The sequence below is a fragment of the Microcaecilia unicolor genome, chromosome 10, assembly GCF_901765095.1.
Source record: "Microcaecilia unicolor chromosome 10, aMicUni1.1, whole genome shotgun sequence".
NCBI classification, from domain to species: Eukaryota; Metazoa; Chordata; class Amphibia; order Gymnophiona; family Siphonopidae; genus Microcaecilia; species Microcaecilia unicolor.
In genome coordinates, this window is record NC_044040.1 from 37,096,240 (window position 1) to 37,118,747 (window position 22,508).

General features: G+C 43.1%; 1 protein-coding gene across 2 annotated transcripts in view; it reads left to right on the plus strand.

Moving 5' to 3' along the window:
• LOC115478828 (pendrin-like) overlaps positions 1-16,148 on the plus strand; it is a 60,335-nt gene extending 44,187 nt beyond the window's left edge. For both annotated transcript variants that reach the window (XM_030216442.1, XM_030216443.1), the window contains exons 13-21: positions 220-326; positions 2,548-2,617; positions 4,228-4,320; positions 4,405-4,500; positions 7,289-7,519; positions 10,629-10,683; positions 11,214-11,359; positions 13,287-13,370; positions 15,730-16,148. In XM_030216442.1, the coding sequence (XP_030072302.1) occupies positions 220-326; positions 2,548-2,617; positions 4,228-4,320; positions 4,405-4,500; positions 7,289-7,519; positions 10,629-10,683; positions 11,214-11,359; positions 13,287-13,370; positions 15,730-15,753 (906 nt within the window). In that variant the 3' untranslated portion in view covers positions 15,754-16,148. The remainder of the gene's footprint in view (positions 1-219; positions 327-2,547; positions 2,618-4,227; positions 4,321-4,404; positions 4,501-7,288; positions 7,520-10,628; positions 10,684-11,213; positions 11,360-13,286; positions 13,371-15,729) is intronic.
• Positions 16,149-22,508: the final 6,360 nt, after the last annotated feature.

Consider the following 22,508-nt stretch of genomic DNA (forward strand, 5'->3'; position numbering starts at 1 on the left):
GAGAACTGGGCTCAGTGAGTTGGGAGAGGGCAATTCTGTACTCTAATGAAAAACTTTTAAGTATAAAATTACTGGAAAAATATCAATATACAGGTCATGCTACATAAATTAGGCTTCAAGAACAGGGGAAAATGGTATATGTACCGTTTTTTCCAGTTACTGGATTGTTTGATATTTTTAAATATGGATCCTTCACCGTATAACTTATGTTTTATGTAGGTAATTTGGGTTTTCACATGTGCGGCATCCATCATTCTGGGCCTTGACCTGGGGCTCCTAGCCGGCTTGGTATTTGGATTACTGACAGTTGTGATAAGAGTTCAATTGTAAGTAGACTGACTACTAAGAAAGACATTGTTTGATTCAGCTGACATACTTGTAAGAAATTTCATATGGAAAAAAATGGTTTCTGCCAAACCCAACTGAATAAGAGTGCAAAAGGCCCTTATTTTAGTAGAAGCACCCCATGAGTAAATAGCAACATTTACATATGTGTAGATGCCATTTTAGAAAGGGGCTATTTATTTATTACATTTGTACCCCACGCTTTCCCGCTCATGGCAGGTTCAATGCGGCTTACATAGTAGATAGGGTTTCAGTGTATTGCGGAGAGAAGTACAAGCTATAGTAAAGCTGTAGTAACGTAGCAGATAGAAGTAGTTATTTGCTATCACAAGAGAAGGGGTAGTGTAGGTGGGAGAGTTAGGGTGGGGATGATTTGTGTTAGTTGGGAGATTTGGTGTAGGAGAGTAGGGGGGAGTTGTGGGAAGATTGGTGGGAGGGTGTGGGAGGGGGTCTAGCTCATTGCCATTAATGCTTGGTTGGTTGTTGTGTGGATAGATAAGTTGGATCATTTGGGTAAGCTTGTTGGAAAGGTGGGTTTTCAGCCGTTTATATGTGGGGATGCTCACCCTGTTTACTAGGAGGTGTAGTAGGGGTGGGAAGAAGTAGTAGTTTGGATGGGCCTAACATATCAACATGTATTCCCCATCTTACAATCTATGTTGATAAAAAATAAAATCTAGATGTCGGCATGTACACCTGCCCCAGATATGAATAAGTGCTTTCTCTAAGGGGCAGGTATCAATGTCGAGGTTCAGACTTCCCACAGATCACCCCCCCCCCCTCTGCATTGATCACCCTGATCACCCATTCCAGCCTTCTGACTCCGTCATCCTCCAAGGCATCTGATTTCCTCCCTCACCTCCCCCACCCAACAGTCATCCCCCCACTACATCAAATACTCCCACTCTTCTAAAGCATCCTATATTCTACAGGCATACCACCATGGAAATAACACCTTATAGTAGCAATGAATGCACCCTAAACCCCCTACCCCTTGCAGACCCCAGACCCCCAACCCCAATCCACATCTTTGCCCTTATTATTATTATTACATTACATTTGTACCCTGCGCTTTCCCACACATGGCAGGCTCAATGCGGCTTACACAGTAACAGTGAACATACAATTTGTAGTGAACGTAATAATCATGAGGTTGACGGAAGTAAGTTGAACATAGGAGAATTATGGGTAGAATTAAATAGAACATAGGAGGAATTGGTGTAGAAGGAAATGGGCATTAGGATTCCTGTTGCCTAGTTGAAGTAGAAAGGATCCCCTCCTGTTCTTAGAGCGCCAGATTCCAAAATGACCAACATAACTCCTACTGTTAATCTTACAGTATTACCACTAGGGTTCATGGTGGCCATTTTGGAATGTGAGGCTATAACAGCAGGAGTGAGTAGAGAATAATTTTGCTCCTGATACTCTTCAGAGATCCTGGTAAGGCCAGGGTTGGTGATCAGGAGTTGGTGGGGGTGGTTGGCCAGGGGAGGAGTCTTGGGGGGGGGGGGTCATTGAGGGAGAACAAATGGATGAGGGCCTTCTTTCAGGGGGCTTGTGCTTAGAGGGGATTTGATATTTGGGGGTGAGGGAATAGATATGTTGTGGGGGAGTCAGCTATCAGGGTGGTTGGGGAAGGAATCGGATGTCTTAGGAAATGGAGGGATTGAAAGGCTGGCTGGGTGATTGGGGGGGGGGGCATTGATGCCAGGAGGAGTGATGGTGGGGAGGGAACTGGTGCTGCAGGATCAGGGTCAATGTTGAGAGTGGGAGCAGCAATTTTTAAAAGCTGCTCCCACACACCTATGGAAGGGTATTACACATGTATATTCCTCCATATGCAGCTTTTAAAAATCACTGTTCCTGCTGGACATAGGGAGCCATCAGTATTCAGTCGTGCACCTGTTTTACAAGAGGTTCTATGTTTGGCTGATCCTCTTGTAAAATACTATGGGGCTTTAGTGTGTGCTTACATGGGTCATTTCCATGGGCTAAGGCCATTTGTACTGCATGGATAAAATGGCAGCCTTTTTTGTTTTTTGAATTAATGGCCACTCGCTAATTTTCCCATTAGCGAGTGGCCATTAATGTATGAGTACTTACTAACACCTATTTTGTAGGCGGTGTTTCATAACGAATCCATGGTTATTATGCATTCTCAGTGGCAAAGTTGATGTTAACACTGGTTTTCTTTCCTATTAGCCCCTCTTGTGCATCTCTAGGAAACATTCCAGGTACAGACATCTATAAGAACATCAAGGAATACAAAAATGTAAGCGCTTTGTTTTCTTCATTTGGAATATTTTTTCTTTTATAGAAGATATATAGAGGTAAATTCAAGAGAGGTTCTCAAAAGTTAGGTGGCAAACGTTTGGGCACTGAGCCTCATTTCTAAAACAGCAGTTCCACACAGAACTGCCATTGTAGAATATTAGCATAAGTCAGTAATGGCGTGTCTGTCTTCAGGTGCGAGCATTTATGCTAACTCAGAGGCTGGTGTAAGTGCTCAAGCTCAACTGCATGTATTGTATAACATGTGTGCACAAGTCCTGGGCACACTCTGACCCACCCATGCCCCTGCTCAGTCCATGCCCCCATTGCAGTTGCGTGCTATGATTTTGCATGCTGCTAATTGGTGCCAATTAGTGTCAATTAACACTATAGTGCTAGTTAACATCAATTAGCAGCTTATTATTATATTAAATAAGACCCACAACTGACCTTATTCTGTACCTTTATGTGCACAACTTTGGGGCTTATTTTCAGAAGAAAAAAATGTCCAAGAAGTGGCATAAATCTACATTTGGACGTTTTTCCTCACAAAAACATTCAAATTGGTATTTTCAAAACCAGTTCTTAGATGTTTTTCTATGAAGTCCGTCAGAAGTGCATTCAGATCACAAGGGGGCATGTCAGGAGCATGTTAAGGGTGGGATCTGGGCGTTCCTAACACTTGGACGGTTTTCTGCCATAATGGAACAAAACAAAAACATCCAGGGCTATAAGTTGTATGTTTTGGTCTAGACCTGTTTTATTAACAAATAAGCCACAAAAATTGCCCTAAATGACCACTGCAGGGCATCAGGGATGACCTCCCCTTACTCCTCCAGTGGTCACTGACTCCCTCCCCACCCCCCAAAAATGTGATTAAAAGCATTACTTACCAGCCTCTATGCCAACCTCAGGTCCATTAGAGCAGCAAGCAGGACTCTGGAGTAGTTTAGTGGTAGGTGCAGTGCACTGCAGACAAGTGGGCCCAAGCCCATACTTCCCCCTACCTGTTACACTTGTGGTTAAAACTGTGAGCCCTCCAAAACTCATCAGAAATCCATTATACCCATATATAGGTGCTCCCTTCATCCAAAAGGGGTACTGTAGAGGTGTACAGTTGGGAGTAGTGGGTTTTGGGGGGCTCAGCAGACAAGATAAAGAAGCAACGGTGAGATGTGTACCTGGGAGCATTTATTTGACATCCACTGCAGTGCTCCCTAGGGTGCCCCATTGCTCTGATGGGATGTCTGTGTGGCCAATCTACTAAGAATGTTGGCTTCTCCTACATCTCAATGGCTTGACTTGTGTGTTTTTCACTTGGCCCGTTTTTTTTTTCCCGAAATGCATGGAGCACAAAAACATCTAGCAAATAGCCATTTTGGGGAGAGAAAAAAGACATTTTCTGTTTTGAAAATGGCTATTTTACCCACTTGAATTTTGGATGTTTTGTGGAAAACATCCAAAGTTGGACTTAGACATCATATCGAAAATGCCCCTCCATGTATAGTAAATGTAAAGTTTGGCACGCAAGTTTATAGAATTTGGGGGATAGTGCTTATTCAGTGAATTGGAAAATACCAGCTGGATCATTAAAGTGCTTTTATGCTCCAGGTTGTAGAGCCGGAAGGAGTGAAGATCATCAGATTTTCCAGTCCTATTTTCTATGGCAATATCGATGGCTTAAAAAACTGCCTCAAATGTGCTGTAAGTAAAGGACGTTTGAATCAGTACTATAAATACATTTGATAATGCAACATTAATGCTTAGACTCTCTTGATATTTCTATAGGTGGGGTTTGATGCTGTGAGAGTCTTCAACAAGAGGAACAAAGCATTGAGGACGATCCAGAAACTGATCAAGAAGGGGAAGTTAAAAGCAACAAAGGTGGCTGAACCTGTTTTCATTTATGGCAGTTGTCATTGCATTTTCTCTTTCCCTTACTGGAAAGATTAATAAATGAAGCGACTGGTAAGAAAGGCAGCTATTCATTGTAAGGCATCATCAGGCATGGTACACTCCCTTGGCTGAGCTCTGTACTGGAGTAGCCTAATGGTTAATGCATTGGGCTGAGAACCTAGCAACAGAGTTTGATTCCCACTGCGGATTCCCTACTGGGCAAGTCACTTAACCTTCTGTTGCCCCAGGTACAAACAAGTTAAATTGTGAGCCCACTAGGAACAGAACAAGTACCTGTTTATAACATGTTAACCACTTTGGATGTACCTCAGAAAAGTAGTATATCAAATGCATGGACATGGGAGGGGCGCTAGATGTGGTACATTTAGATTTCAACAAAGCCTTCGACATGGTTCCGCACAGGCGATTCATACATAAACTGAGTACCCTTAATATGGGACCTAGAGTAATCGACTGGGTTAAAAATCGGTTGAATAGAAGGAGACAAAGAGTAGTGGTAAATGGAACTTGCTCTGAAGATAGGGATGTTATCAGTGGAGTACTGCAGGGTTGAGTCCTAGGGCTCTTTTTAACATCTTTGTGAGTGATATTGAGGAAGGGCTGTCTGGTAAGATTTGTCTCTTTGCGGATGATACCAAACTCTGCAACAGGGTGGACACCCCAGAAGGTGTGGATGACATGAATTGAGGAATGGTCCAATATTTGGCAACTAAGATTTAATGTTAAAAAAATGCAGGGTCATTCACTTGGGTTACAAGAATCTGAGGGAACGGTACAATATAGGGGGTGAAGTGCTTCTGTTTACAAAGGAAGAGCAGGACTTGGGAGTGATTGTGTCTGATGACCTTAAAGTTTCCAAACAGGTAGAAAAAGCAACGGTCATAGCCAGAAGGATGTTTGGGTGCATAAGGAAAAGGATGACCAGCAGGAACAAAGAGGTGATAGTGCCCTTGTATAAAGTCTCTGGTGAAGCCCCATTTAAAGTACAGTGTGGAATTCTGGAGACCGCACCTATGGAAGGATATAAACAGGATGGAGTCGGTCCAGAGTGCGGCTACAAAATTGGTAAGCAGTCTTGGACATAAAACATATAGGGACAGGCTTATGGACCACAACGCTAGAAGAGAGAGGAGATATGATAGAGATGTTTAAATATCTCAGGGACATTAATGTACAAAAAGTGGATCTTTTTCAAATGAAGAAAAACTCTGGAATGAGGGGGCATACGATGAAGTTAAGAGGAAATAGGCTTAGGAGGACTCTAAGAAAGTAGTTGTTCATGGAATTGGTGGTGTAAGCATGGAATGGCCTCTCGGTGGAGGTCATGGAGAAGAGGACTGTGTCACAATTTAAGAAAGTGTGGGACAAACACACAGGATCCCTTAGGAAAAGGAAGAGGTAGTGGTTACAGAGGATGGGCAAACTGGATGGGCCATTTGGCCTTTATCTGCCGTCATGTTTCTCTGTTTCTATGATGGCCTGGGATACTACTCTTAATCTGCTGGCTTCCCAGTTTTACCATTTACTCAGCTTTGCTGTGGGCATAAAATAAGGGCCTTTTTGGACTTTCCATATAGGTGTTCTAATATGAAATTATCCCCATAGTAATTATCTGGTCAATTCTTAAATTCTGTGGTTGGTGTTTCTTCTGAACATAGTTCGTGATGTTTTTATACATATACCCAGTATATGTTTAAACTATATACCCACTATCTGGGTATCGGCATTGAATATCTGGGTATTGCCATTGAATATTTGAGTATTGCCATTGAATATCTAGGTATTGGCATTGAATATCTGCATATCAGCATTGAATATCTGGGTATCAGCATTGAATATCTGGGTATTGCCATTGAATATCTGGGATAAGCATTGACTATCTGACTATTGACATTGAATATCTGGGTATCGGCATTGAATTTCTGAGTGTTGGCATTGAATATCTGGGTATTGCCATTGAATATCTGAGTATCGACATTGAATATCTGGGTATTGCCATTGAATATCTGGGTATCGCCATTGAATTTCTGAGTATTGCCATTGAATTTCTGAGTATTGCCATTGAATATCTGGGATCAGCATTGACTATCTGACTATTGACATTGAATATCTGGGTATTGGCATTGAATATCTGGGTATTGGCATTGAATATTTGACTATTGGCATTGAATATCTGGGTATCGGCACTGAATATCCGAGTATCAGCATTGAATATCTGGGTAACGGCATTGAATATCTGGGTAACAGCATTGAATATCTGGGTATGCCACTGACTATCATCATTATCTGGATAACAGTGATATTCACCACCAGAATCCGGATAACTATCCAGATAATTTAGAGTAGCAAATGTTAGCTCTCTAGATACTGGCACTGAATATTACTGCTATCTGGATACATTCCAACTCTACCCTGGGTCTGGCCCCAGACCTCCCCAGTGTTATCTGAATAGCACCAGAGTGGTTTGTAATGATCAGGATAATGACACTGAACATTGGTGACTGGTCCTAGACAGAAGCATTTATCCAGGTGCAGCAGTAAATGCTTTCAAATATTAAGCCTGATCATTAGACAAATTGCAGGTAATACTTTTGTGCTCCACTTAAATGTTCTGTTTCATCTATGTCCCAAATTCTCGAATTAATTTTCTTTCTATATGTTATATCTACAGATGCAACCTATATCCAGTTTTATGAAGCAGTTACCATGTCCATTTTAGTTACATGTGTTGCATATTTGTTTGTTTTGGGATTAGAATGGGATTATTGGTGAAACTGGTGCCACTAATGAAAGCTTTGAGCCGGATGAGGACCTTGAGGAGCCCGAGGACTTAGGAGTTCCAAGTAAAGAAGTGGAGATTCAAATGGACTGGAATTCAGAGCTGCCAATCAAAGTCTCTGTCCCCAAAGTGTCCATCCACAGTGTTATCTTTGATTTTGGAGCAGTATCGTTCATGGATGTTGTGGCAGTGAGGTCTATAAAAATAGTAAGTATCTTTTCCATGCATTTGGAAGATGCAGTTACAGTAATGAGATAGACAGGAGTGCTAATGATCACATATACTATATCCACAATCGTTTAAATCAGAACGTTCGCTAAAAAGGAAACTTGATCCATTAGTGTGTGTATGTTACATAATGTTAGAATTTGCTTGTGTGATTGGTGCCAGTAATTGAAAGTTACACGAGTAACCGGTAAGAGTAAATTACTTAGGACTGGATTCTTGATATGGCGCCTAAAAATTTGGCCACTGAAAAAATTGCTATTCTATAAGCCGTGCCTAAAGTTAGGCATGCTTAAGCGTTATGATTGTGCATAAATGTAGCCTCCACCATTTGCACCAACAAAAATGTAGTGCCAATATCTGTGCCTAAATTTGCACACGGCGCCCAGATTATGCATGGAACTCAAATCCTGCCTACACTCTGCCCTGAAGTGCCCATGGCCCTCCCATTTCTGCGCCCCTGTTTCGAGCCATGCATAAGTTTTAGGTACATATCCCGCACCTAACTGTACATGCAGATCTCCCACTTATAATTAGTGCCAATAATTGCTTTTTAAAAAGCCAATTATTGGCACTAATTGGCATCTGCAAATCGGGCCCACGCTTAAATTTACATGATCAACTTTCAGTGACTTTTATAGAATCAGGGAGTTAATGCACAATTGCAAGGGATTGTACATGAGGGTGGAGCATGGGCATGTTATGGGCGTGTCACATAGTGGTGTGTGCAACTTATAGAATATAGTTGTGCATGACATGACATGCTATGCTACTAGAATTTTACGTCCCGCCATATCACTTATTTAGAGCGTGTTACATAAAAAAATCATACAGCATTCATATCCTATCTAATCCATACATGTTACTCCAATTGTAAAAAGCTATCAAACAACCACGTCTTAAGTCTCTTCCGGAAAACTTCATAAGAGGAACTTTGATGAATGATTGAAGGTAATGATTTCCAAACCTCAATCACAGCATAATAATAAGATGTACTCACTTATATTTAATACCTTTAATGGATGGAAAACATAATAATAAGCATTCTAATTGTTATTCCTAAACTGGAGTGGAGTGGAGGAGTGGCCTAGTGGTTAGGGTGATGGACTTTGGTCCTGAGAAAGTGAGTTCAATTCCCACTTCAGGCACAGGCACCTCTTTGTGACTCTGGGCAAGTCACTTAACCCTCCATAGCCACATTGAGCCTGCCATGAGTGGGAAAGCACAGGGTACAAATGTAACAAAAAAAAAAACTGACCACCTAGCAACTCAATTAAAAATGGAAAATTATCAGGCACATTTCCATGTCACATTTTTTAAATACTAAACAACGTAATTTAAATTTAATATGTAATTCCACCGGCAACCAACGTAAATCCAAAAATAAAGGAGTTACATGGTCAGATCTTGATGTCCGGTGTATCAATCTTGCAGCTATGATCTGAACCAAATGCAATTTCTTCATACGTTTTATTGACAACCCACCATACAGAGAATTACAATAATCCAAAACAAGGTAAGAGCAATGCACCCAGCTTGGGGGTGGGGGGGGTGTTTGAGGTGATGCATTGGGGGGGTACTGTACCCAGAGGGGGGGAGGGGGTGAGCAGCACCCTGGGGGGGGGGGATGCGCAGTGGCAATCTGCCCCGGGTGGCAGCCTACCAAGGAACACCATTGGTTTCTTCCTGTCCCTTTCGATTTCCAGCAAAATCCAAACCATAAGACTTCATATTGGGGGTTTCCCCATGTTATACTTCCTCCTTCATTTAGCTGAGCTGTTTGCAGAGATGGACCTGGCCAGGGGCTTTAAGCCATGCCTCCTTTTGGATCTGTAGACACCTTGGAGGTAATTCTGAAAAGGTCACCAAAGTTTAGGCAGTAGGATGCTGTGCGCTAAGAGCGAATTCTATTTTGGCATTTATGCATGAAATTTGCCATTATAGAAAACTCGTATAAGTGAACATTTAGGCTCCAACATTTAGGCATAGCTGCTTATGCCATGTCAACAGCTGATGTAATTGATCGCAACTAAATGTGGTAGTATTCTAGAATCTTATTGCGTAAGTGCTGGGCACACCCCTGACCTGCGAAGGGCGACGAAAATGATAGTGGGGATGGGACGACTTTCCTATGAAGAGAGGCTGAGAAGGCTAGGGCTTTTCAGCTTGGAGAAGAGACGGCTGAGGGGAGATATGATAGAAGTGTATAAAATAATGAGTGGAATGGATCGGGTGGATGTGAAGCGACTGTTCACGCTATCCAAAAATACTAGGACTAGAGGGCATGAGTTGAAGCTACAGTGTGGTAAATTTAAAACGAATCGGAGAAAATTTTTCTTCACCCAACGTGTAATTAGACTCTGGAATTCGTTGCCGGAGAACGTGGTACGGGCGGTTAGCTTGACGGAGTTTAAAAAGGGGTTAGATAGATTCCTAAAGGACAAGTCCATAGACCGCTATTAAATGGACTTGGAAAAATTCCGCATTTTTAGGTATAACTTGTCTGGAATGTTTTTACATTTGGGGAGCGTGCCAGGTGCCCTTGACCTGGATTGGCCACTGTCGGTGACAGGATGCTGGGCTAGATGGACCTTTGGTCTTTCCCAGTATGGCACTACTTATGTACTTATGTACTTATCCCCTTGCAGTTATGTGCTATAGATTTTCTATGCTAAAGTTCTAGAATAGCGACTAAGTGCAAATTAATGCCAATTGTGCCAATCAACTCCAATTATTGGTTGTTAGTGCCAATTGGTGACTAATTTGCCAATCTACTTATATACATAACTGATACTAATCTATAAGCTGCATTCACAACTTTGCACACTAGGCATGGAAGTATGTGTGCAAGACTATAGAATGAGGGGGCTTGAGTATAGTTACTAAATATCATCATGATTTGATGACTGGGTCTCCCTTCAAGGTCAGGGGCTGCAGGATTGCAGGTGGCCCAAGACGTTGAACCTGGGCTCAAGAATTAAGCCCAGCTGTCCTGCATGGTAGTCCACATCACTGCCACCGAGCCAGCCCAACAAAACTCATTCTTTAATTTAGATTCTGTTGTGCTGACAGCAGTTTGCTTTCTTTACAGATAGTGAAAGAATTCCAGAGAATTGATGTAAAAGTGTTTTTTGCAGGACAAGAAGGTAAGCAGTCTACATGTGTTGATCTACTAAACTATCTGGTACTGTATTCAGTGCCCGGTTGAACGGCTTTGAATATTGGACCCAGTGTTTCTAAGCAACAGAAGGAGCACTTACTAGAAGAGTGATTTCTATTATGGAAATGATAATATGTTTGTTCTGGTGTTGAAAAGGGATTAGATTGTACATTTAGTATTTCTTCATGCTGCACGCTACAACAAAAATTACTTAGATCTCTTCTGATGGTCACACCCAAAGAAGAGACTGGTGGAAGACCAGCTGAGCCAATAAAATGTTTTTCAACTTGCAGATCATCCAGTTTTTTTTATCATGGCCAACATATCTCCTAGAAGTCTGCAGTACCAGATTGCAAAATGAGAATTATTCTCTGTGCGAGGCAATAAAAGTGTGATTATTGAAATATTCCCTTGGAACTTGCTTTTCCCCAAAAAAGATTTGAATAATAAACATATTTTGTCCTTTATTGTATTCTCAATTTTCTTTAAAGCTATCTTATTTATTCATATTTTTAGATAATACTTTCAAAAAAATGGAAGCATGTGGTTTCTTTGATGACACTGTCAAACCGGACATCTTCTTCCTGACTGTTCATGACGCTGTGCTCTTCATACAGAGCCAAAATATGTTCAGAGATCTTCAGGACCCCATCTTTGAGAAGGTAAAGGTTTCTTTCAGCACTATAGTCTATATTCATTGCCAAATGCACCCTTCAACTCAGTCTGTGCCTTATAAACATGGGGTTAGCTCAAGGGTTTCCAAACCTTACAACAGAAAGGCCACAAAAGACATTTCAGATCACTGAATAAGCTGGTGAAGGATCCCATTCTCAGTTTGCTGAGTGTGTCATACTGTACTACCATCAACATTTTTTGACTGATGGAGACTGGGAACACTGCCAACCTTGCTGACTTTGCCCTCTTGCGTATGGAAAAAAAAGTAAAACTTTCTTCATGGGCCAGATTCAGCTGGAACAATGAGTTCTGTGGGCTACATTCAGCCCATGGACCAGTCTGGGGTCCCCTGTGTTAGTTGTGTTCCAGGTAGAAGTGAGAAGGTAAAAGAAGCTGGAAGAAATTAGTCCTGAATTGCAGTAATTTATTTATTTATTATTCATTGCATTTGTATCCTACATTTTCCCACCTATTTGCAGGCTCAATGTGGCTTACAGAGACCTGTTATGGCATTGCCATTCCAGGGTAAAAGATACAATTGGTGTTACAAAAGAGCAAGGATAACAAAAAGAACTAATCAAATAGTTATAAAAAGAAGATATTCGGGGAAGGGTGGAGTGGTGAAGTGTTATAATCAAGCTATGGATTCTCGAGGTAGGCTTTGTTGAAGAGATATGTTTTCAGAGATTTGCAAAAGTTAGTTATTTCGTTAGTTGTTTTTAAGCTAGTTGGTAGTGCATTCCACAGCTGCGTGCTCGTGTAGGAAAAGCTGGTCGCATGTGTTAGTTTGTATTTTACTCCTTTGCAGCTGGGGAAGTGTAGATTAAGAAATGTGCGGGCAGATTTTTTAGCATTTCTGGGAGGGAGGTCTACAAGGTCTAGCATGTAGGATGGGGCATCTCCGTAAATGATTTTATGAACAATCGTGCAGATCTTTAAGTGGGAGCCACTGTAGTTTTTTTCTTAGTGGTTTTGCACTTTCATATTTTGTTTTTCCAAATATGAGTCTGGCTGCGGTATTTTGGGCTGTTTGGAGTTTCTTGACAGTCTGTTCTCTGCAGCCGGCATAGAGTGCGTTGCAATAGTCTAGGTGACTTAGTACCATTGACTGTACTAGGTTGCGAAAAATGGATCTTGGGAAGAAAGGTTTTACTCTTTTGAGTTTCCACATGGAGTGGAACATCTTCTTAGTTGTATTCTTCACGTGGCTTTCAAGTGTAAGATTTTGATCAATGGTAACTCCAAGAATTTTCAGAGTGTTTGAGACGGGAAGGGAAACATTTGGTGTGGTTATATGGTAGTGAACTTACTAGTGTTATGTTGTGAGGTGAGTATAAGACATTGCGTTTTTTCTGCGTTGAGTTTTAGCTGCATTGCATCTGCCCAGGAGTGCATGATTTGGAAGCTTTGGATGATATCATTGGTGATTTCCTTTAAATCATGTTTGAACGGGATGTAGATCGTGACATCGTCTGCATATATGTATGGATTGAGGTTTTGATTGGCTAGTAACTTGGCTAAGGGTAATGTGGATGTGTTTGATTTTAAAGCTCCTTACAGCTTTGAAAAAAAACCCAGACACCTCCATTGTAATGCAACCTGCAATTTACTTGTATATTTAAGCAACATCATCCATCGCTCATTCTCTGCTGGGGCCTGGTGAAGGACTCAGATCTCCAAAGCCAGTCACAAAGGTGTTCAGATAGGCCGACAACAACTTATCACCTGCAAGTTGCTTGCTACTTTAGAAGAATCAAGATTCAGTCATGAAGGAAATTAGGGTTTATAAAGCGGAGTCAGTGAAGGCAAAAAGTTAACTGTGCATTCTACAGAGCTAAACTTTTTCATCTCATGACAAACCAAATTTTACTGTTATAATTCCTGAATGCCAATATGCATTATCTTTCTGTCCAGATTTCCCTGATGCAAGATTCTAAGGAACCACTGGAGTTCACTGAAACAGAACAGCTAGACAATGAACTGGATGCCCAAGAAGAGGTATGATTGTCCTTTCTTTCCATTTTAGTTAGTCACGCCATTCACACTATTATTGTCAATGCAATAGTGTACTCATGAGCCCCTTTGTTTGAACTCCCCATAATTATAGATTCTTCTGTTTGCTAAAGTTTCTTCTACAATGGCTTCAGTAGACCATTGTTTGGCAGCTTAGAGACAGTGAACCTGTAATGAATGTAATGAATGTAACCAAGCACCATAAACCAAGAATAACATCATCAAAGAATGTGAAGATAGTTTTCAAACTGTCTCTTTTGGAACAAAGTTCATGGGTACTTTTTACCTGTGTGTTTTGAATCAAGTAATTCTGTAACAGTGTGCCAATATTTGGGCACCTAGAGGACACCTATAAAGGGATGTAGGTACTTATTTCCTTATATAAAATACTAGTGTAACTCAGTGGTGTAGCCAGAGCCAGTATTTTAGATGGACCCAAAGCTAACTTAGATGGGCCCGTCCACGTCTCTCCATCCCCTGAGATATTTTTAAAAATTATAGATTTTTTTCACTTACCCCACATCAACAGCTCTCCTCCTCAGCGGCATCCCAGCATCTGCCCACCCATCGCTGAACCCTGTCCCTCCCTGGTGTACCTTACAGGTGTCCCCAGCACCTGCAGTAATTCAATTATTGCTGCCTGCGCTGGCCCTTCAGGCTTCCATCGGTCGGGTCCCGCCAGACGGGAAATGATGAAAGCGAGGGAAACCCGGATGTATGGTAACCCTAAATGTAAATGCATGAGTGGTGAAAATCCAGACCACTGGCCAGCACTGAGTATTAGCTCCCTCCCTCTGGAATCATTAGTCCAGCATCTGAGAAGAGGTACCACCATTCATTTCCCCACCAATATCTTCAGTCTCTTGAGCAAACTCCCAGCACTCAAGCAGTGAGTGGCCAAATAGGCAGTGGGAGTTCTAGAGACTGGGGACAGTGCTTGTTGAGGTCTGAGAGGCTAGGGGGCAGAGTACTTAACGGGGTTAATGAAATCTGAGATAATTTTAACCCCTCTTCCATTTTTATATAAGTAGATGTGGAGGTTAATGTATTGATATTCATGAATTTTATAGCGTTTAAACATGTATTTGTCTTGTGGGAGGATGGGACCAGGGGCAACTCACTTGGTTGCCTAGAGCTCACCTACAGTTAAATCCAACCATGGCTAATAGGACTAAAAAACCCAGTGGCGTACCAATGGGGGGGGGCGGTGGGGGCGGTCCGCCCCGGATGGACGCCACTGGGGGGGGTGCTGCGCGCCTGTCGGCTCCGCTCGTTCCGTGCTCCCTCTGCCCCGGAACAGGTTACTTCCTGTTCCGGGGCAGAGGGAGCATGGAATGAGCGAAGCCGACAGGCACGCGGCACCCCCCCCAGCAGGTAAAAATGCACCCGGGGGGAGTGTCCTTTCACCGGGGGTGGGGGGGGGGGTCACGCTGCACCCGGGGGGGGGGGGCAATCGGCAATCCGCCTCGGGTGTCAGCCACCCTAGGAACGCCACTGACAAAACCATGAATCTTTGCAACTCCTTGAACTATGCTGCACTGTTTTTAACTGTATTCCCCCTCATGTAGCCCAACTACATGAGGGGGAATACAGTTAAAAACAGTGCTTAGTCAAGATCGGGAGGCGGGGCTGGTGGTTGGGAGGCGGGGATAGTGCTGGGCAGACTTATACGGTCTGTGCCAGAGCCGGTGGTGGGAGGCGGGGACTGGGCAGACTTATACGGTCTGTGCCAGAGCCGGTGGTTGGGAGGCGGGGCTGGTGGTTGGGATGTGGGGATAGTGCTGGGCAGACATATACGGTCTGTGCCAGAGCCGGTGGTGGGAAGCGGGACTGGTGGTTGGGAGGCGGGGATAGTGCTGGGCAGACTTATACGGTCTGTGCCAGAGCCGGTGGTTGGGAGGTGGGGCTGGTGGTTGGGAGGTGGGGATAGCGCTGGGCAGACTTATACGGTCTGTGCCAGAGCCGGTGGTGGGAAGCGGGGATAGTGCTGGACAGACTTGTACGGTCTGTGCCAGAGCCGGTGGTGGGAGGCAGGGATAGTGCTGGGCAGACTTATACGGTCTGTGCCAGAGCTGGTGGTTGGGAGGCAGGGCTGGTGGTTGGGAGGTGAGGATAGTGCTGGGCAGACTTATACAGCCTGTGCCCTGAAGATCACAGGTACAAATCAAAGTAGGGTATACACAAAAAGCAGCAAATATGAGTTATCTTGTTGGGCAGACTGGATGGACCGTGCAGGTCTTTTTCTGCCGTCATCTACTATGTTACTATGTAGCCCAACTACAGTCAAAGTTAACCTCAAGTGTGAACTTATCATTCTTTTTCTTCTTTTTTTTTTTAACTACAGGCTATGCGCAGACTTGCTTCATAAAGATTGGTGACTTCCTAACCATGGACCTTGGGGCAGGACTTATAAGCCCTTGTTTTCTGTTATTGCACATTAGATCATTTGCTTGAACTGAAATCTTGAACTTTAAGGTGGTTTTAGAAACCAAGAAAAGTCTTCCTATTTTCCACCTCTCTTTCTTTGCTGGAAAGCTCCTCTCATCTCCACTCAGAAACCTCTGATGTAGTTAATATGTTCCCACGCAAGGCAAACCGCAATTAGCCGTCTGTAAATATGGTTTCGAAACGTGCAATATGTAGCGAGGTTTCTCAGCACACATCATGGAGAAAATGGCAGGGCCACATCAATTCTTTAACTTGGTTAATATTTGAAAAGTTAAGCCCAGTAGTACACAGGACACCTGGTATCATTGGGGGGGGGGGGGGGGGGGGGTGTTAATAAAGAGAAAAAAAAATGGAAAATGCCTTAAATATATTTTAGCAATGAATTTTAAATGTTTTTAATGGAAAGTTTACGTCTTTATAAAAGATTATGGGGCTCATTTTCAAAACGGAAAAACATCCAAAAAGCGTCACAAAGTAGCAGATGGCCATTTTTTTTTTGTCGACGTCCAAATTGCTATTTTTAAAACCCATTTTTGAGATGGTTTTCTGTGCAGTTCATATGCAGTGCGTCCAAATCACAGGAGGGCATGTTGGGGGTGGAATTTGGGCGTTCCCAAAACATGGACTTTTTTCTGCCATAATGGAAGAAAGCAAAAACATCCAGGGCTAAAAGTTAGACGTTTTGGTCTAGATTCTAGACCTGTTTCAATCACCACTAAGTCACAAAAAAGTGTCCTAAATGACCACTGGAGGGATTAAGCCATGACCCCCATGTAAAAGAAACAGTACATACCAGCCTCTAGGACAACTTCAGATGCTATGGCCAGTTCTAATAGAGCAACAAGCAAGTCCTTGGAGTAGCCTAGTGGTCAGTGCAATATACTGTAGAGAAGGGGACCTAGGCCCATATCCCAATCTGTTAGACTTGTGGTGGAAAGTGTAAGCCCTCCAAAACCTACCAAAAACCTACTGTACCCACATATAAGTGACATCTGCAGCCATAAGGGCAATTGTAATGGTGTATAGTTGGCTACAGTAGGTTTTTTGGTGGGTTTTAGAGGGCTTACCACACAGTATATGGGGGTGATGGTGAGATGAGATGTGTGTCTGGGACCTTTTATGTGAATTCCACTGCAGTACCCCCCTAGGGTTCCCCACGGCTTTGCTGGGATGTCTGTGTGGCCAGTCTACTAAGAATGCTGGCCCCCTATACATCCCAATGGCTTGGTTTTGTGTGTTTTTCCTTTGACACTTTTTTTTTTAATGGCCCTAAAATATAGATGCACTGGGCACAAAAACAGTTAACAAATGGCCATTTTCAAAACAAAAAGATAGACATTCTTCTGGTTCAAAAATTGCTATTTTTGCCACTTCATTTTTGGATGTTTTCAGCAAAACGCCAAAGTTGGATTTAGATGCTATATCAAAAATGCCCCTCTGCATCATCAAGCGGTATTTAAAAATCTGGAAAAATGATGGTTTATTGTTAACATCAGTGTTAGAAGTAAGCACTTTCTCCAGTGCTTGGGTTCACAGAATCCAAGAAGGTGGGAGACCAGGTTGTTTCTCAACAACTACCCCTGCTGGTTACCTAAGGGTCCCCTAGTATTAGCCCCAGGGGTGTAGCTACATTGGGCCACGGGGGCATGGGCCCCCACAGATTACGCCCTGGCCCCCTCTACATTTGACCCCCCACCACCACCGCCACATCAGGTACCTTGTTTGCTGGCGGGGGTCCCCAATCCCCGCCAGCCGAAGAGTCTTCTTTAGCGCCGGTTGACTCCGGCGCCTTCGTTGTATGATCATCTGTTTCTGATGCCTTACATCCTGCACGGAGCTACATGCACGGTGCAGGATGTAAGGCGTCAGAAACAGATGATCACACAACGAAGGTGCCGGAGTTGACTGGTGCTGAAGAAGACTCTTTGGCTGGCGGGGATTGCAGACCCCTGCCAGCAAACAAGGTACCTGATGCGGTGGGGGGGGGGGGGGGGGGGTCCAAAGTGGTGGTGGGGGGGGGGCGGCCAGCGGCGGAGGGAGGCAGCTAAACAGTGCCCCCCCCCCACCTTGGGCTCTGGCCCCCCTCCCGCTGAGGTCTGGCTACGCCCCTGCCCATGGGGGAACTGTGGTCTGTGCCCCTTGGGTACAGGCTCCGTTGGTTCTTACAGAAAATCAGAGAATATTTGGATAAAACTCCTCAGCAATAGCTCTGCTTGGCAGCCAGCAGGCTGTGCAAGGGCTCGAACAGGGCTAAGCAGAAACCAAAAAAAAAAAGAGCTTTTTTTTTTTGTAATTTTAGTTAGCATTATTTTTTTTTTGTAAACTAAAAGAACTGTTTGCACAGTCTGCTCAACTTTAGTTCACATTAATCAGGATTCTCACTAAAATATTTAAAAATTAACAAAAATGATTTCACTTTATGTACAGCTACAGCCAGAACTTGAACTTTAAAGTGCCTTTTTTAAAAACCCATCTCAAGATTTTCTTTTTAACTTATTTAACCAAGGAACTGTAAGCAAGACAGATACCTTTCTTTGGCCTTGTGTCTCCCAAAGATGAATATTTACTGTATTTTCAGTATTGATAGTAGATGAATCAATGATTTCTTTTATAACTGAGTAATATATTATGTTATTGGTTACTGAATGACTGCTCTAATTAATGAAATCCTTTTTTAAAGTGGTTTAAAGAAAAATACTAGCATCAAATTATTGTTTTTAAACCTATTAGAAAGATGTGAGGTTTTTCCTGGGAAGTGCAGGGTGTGAAAAGAGAAGGCTAATAGCAGATTCCTCTTATAGGTCATCTGAATGCAGCTCACAGGTCAAATGTTCTAAGGAAATTCAACTGTAAAAGTTGCAAAAGGTTCAGTGTATGTTGGTAGCTAAGACTAAAATGTTGTCATATAGATGAACTATGTTGTACAATTTGGTCGCACAATCCTCCTAGATGCACTGATGTCATGTTCAAACTGTTAATTCAATAAAACTACATGAACACCTTCCTCAAAATATCTGAGAAGTATACCTCACCCCTTTTGTCAAAGCTAATTTGCATATTTTAACAGGTAACCATGCACACTTCTGGTCATGGCAGCCAATCAGAATTGAGGATCTGCTCAAGCCACAACCACACTCCACCCTACCCCATTGATGACATCAATGTATATGTCATAGCCCCTCCCATGCCCATCTCTTTTGCATAACCATGCCTCTAACCCTCTCATTTGAATAACACCTCTAATCCCACCCATTTTATAACCACACCCCTTTCAGTGATATCATGGGAAGTGATGTTATAACTCCACCCAGGCCACTACCTTTTTTTAAGATGGCGGTGACCACCAGACATCTCCACATCACTTCCTGTTTCACACTACTCATGCCCTCCTGGAGGAGCATGTGCAGTTTGTTTTATCCCTATCTTTAAACCATTCCTTTAAAAAAAAAAAAAACTGTATGGGATGTTTAACACCACTTTCTGTCACGTGGCAGTGGTGAGTAGTATGAAATAGGAAGTGACGAGGGTGCAGCCAGTGGTTGTCACCATCTTGGAAAAGTGGCACGGACTGTGTGGAGTTAGGATGCCACTTCCTGTGACATCACCAAAGGGGTGGGGTTATGCAAAAATGGATGGGGTTAGGGGGTAGGGTTATACAAAAGAGGCAGGATCCTTGATTCTGATTGGCTGACGTGAGCAGAAGTGGGCATGGCCACCTGTCAAAATATGTAAATTTGCTTTGACAAATGGGGGTGAGGTATACTATTTATCTGAAAGAGAAACAATGTTACTCATTAAGGGGGCCCCTTTTACCAAACAGCAGTAAAAAGTGGCCTTAGTGCATCCTTACATGTGTCATTGCCACTCGCTAAGGCCATTTTTGCTACTGGGGTAAAATGGCCAATTTTTCTATTTTCCCTATTAATGGCCACACGCTGATTTCTTTTCATTAGCACTTGGCCATTTAGTGCATGAGCCCCTACTGCCACCTGTTTTGTAGGTGGTAGGGACTTACAGACTAAGCCTACCCTAATCGGTTAGCATGCAGCAATGTCCATGCGCTAACAGATTAACACAGAACATGCCCACTTTCTACCCCAGACCCACCCCAATGCTAACAAATAAATTCTATTTTTTAGTGTACAGGTAGCATACACCAATCCCAAAATTACCATGGGATGCCTGTGGTAAGATATTTTTTGCTGCAATAAGCATGCATTAGTGCTTACTGCAGCTTTGTAAAAGGGCCTGTAAGGATTTTTTTTTGTTACATGCACACAGTGAGTACACTATGAACATAGTGTCAATGTGACACAAATATCCATAGATGGGCCAAAACATTGAAGTGCCTGGTCGTAAATACAAACTCCACCCATAATTGGGTGTTTCACTTGGGGCAGGGGACCATCAGAGGTTTTCAGTCCAAGGTGAAATGAAATCAGTAGGATAACATTGGTGTATCAGGAATTTTTCTCAGTATCTGGGGGAGCTATAATACATGGAAATGACAGGGGGAAAAAATCTGAACTTGTTTTTTTTGTGTGTTGTCATTAGTGCTCACTATTGTTCAATAAATCACACTACTTATCAATAAGTGCCCTATTGCACTGTAGTGCACACTGAGCAATAGTGAACACCACTGATCAGGGCCGCTGAGAGACAGAACTGGGCCCAGGGCAAGGCCACAGCTGCTACTGCCCCCTCCCCTCAGGCCACAGCTGCTGCTGCCCCCTCCCCTCAGGCCACAGCTGCTGCTGCCCCCCCCCCCTCAGGCCACAGCCGCTGCCACTTCCCCTGCCCCTTACCTTCCTTCCCTTACTGTCCACCACTCCTCCCTTGGCCTGTCATTCTCCTGCTCCTGTGTGCTGGGACCCAGGTTATCATGTTAATACAATCACCCAGATCCCGAACACACAGGAGCAGGAGCAAGAAAGACCGAGGAAGCAGAACCTTCTGCCTGCCTCCGGAAGCCTTTCTGGGGCTGGGCCCCCCTTCAAGGCCAGGCCTGGTAAATCTTGTGAGTGGGTGGGGGGGGGGGGGGGGGTGGCAGTGCAAGTGGGGGGCGGCCTGCGGCAGTCTAATTCTGCCCCGGGCCTGGCTGTGTCTCTTGGTGGCCCTGCCACTACTAGATGTATGGTCAGTCCACCCCTGCAATTACCTTATTACATGCATCATATCAAAGACATCTTCCTTTTGGAATTGACAGGATGTAATAGGCAGAGTACTTATCAAAATGTCCACCTTGATAGCTCTCTACCATCTTTATATATGAGGACACAAGAAACAGCAGCCAGATTTGAAACCCTGGCTTCCCTGGTTCTCAGCCCACTGCCCTCCTCTACTTCTGTTATCAGTGCTGGCCTTGTGTTTTCCTCTTTGAACACGATGTCTGCTTTTCTTGCATCTAGCTTTCTAGCAGATGGAAGGAAACATCCCAGGAGATCAAAATCTCTTAATTTGCCACAATTCTCATAGGGTCATGATCTCAGCACTCTTCTGGTTCAGCGTTGTTACATAATTTCCAGTGGGCAAGACAAGACATACAGCGTTATTTTGACTTTCCACAAAAAGGCAGTTAATAAATCTAAATAAATTTAAAAATTTCTCCCATCAGAAGATTGTAATCAGCAACAAGATGAGTTAACTGTTTCTAGTTCTGCTTTACAGAATCTCCATGTTTTCCCAGTTTCTCTCTATGCTGGCTGTGAATCATCCCACCAATAATCCACTATACTACACTGTAAACCTGTAACTATCAGTCTCTGACCCTCAGGTTTAAGTTCACCTCTCCATAACTATTCAATATATGGTCCCTAGAGTAAAACAGTTTATTTGTACAGTTGCCACTTGTTTTTCCTTATTGATCTGATACTTGAAGAGCCTTTCTTTCCCAGAGGTGCTGAGGGATTCTCCCTCATGCCTTTTTGTTTTTAATGCCTATCCTAGTTTAAGGATGAAGACTGGTTCTGGAGGTTTCTTCAGCACCGTCGCAGCATTTGGATCCATTGCTACTGTTCAATATGTTTGGAGGCCTATGATTGTGCCTCTACCTGTGTAATCTTTGAGACTTGGCTCTCCAGTTCTCAATAGTCTTCTTCGCTGATTGGGCATGAAATTTGCTTGCTTTTATATGTTTCAAGGTTTTTCTGAGGCCAGTCTATGATTCTGAAGTTGTATGCAAGCACAGGAATTGCAAGCAGATTGATAACACCGTGTTAAGCAGAGAATGACACGGGAACAAAGTTTGATCCCACCCCACTCCCCCAGGTTCTGTATCCATCCCCATCCCATCCCTGCAGGCCCTATCTCCATCCCTGCAGGTTCTGTCCCCATCCCATCGCCATGGGCTCTGTCCTCATCTGCAGAAGCCTCAAACACTTACGATTTTATATTTAAATCTTTTAATTAAAGTATAAAAAAAAGAACAATATGCTGTGCAAGTGTTGTTTATAAATCACAAATAGAAAACAATAACAAGCAAATATATCACACAAATAGCTGACTACTTCTACCCCAAGGAATCCTAATCCACCCTGTTAAAATGTCCAGGGGTACAAAATACAACCCATTCTGTATGCCCTAGCAGGGAAGAAATAAGACCTATGACGCACTGCTATGATTTTTTTTTTTTAATCTGTGGGTGAACAATAAGTCATCAACAATCTCAGTATTCAG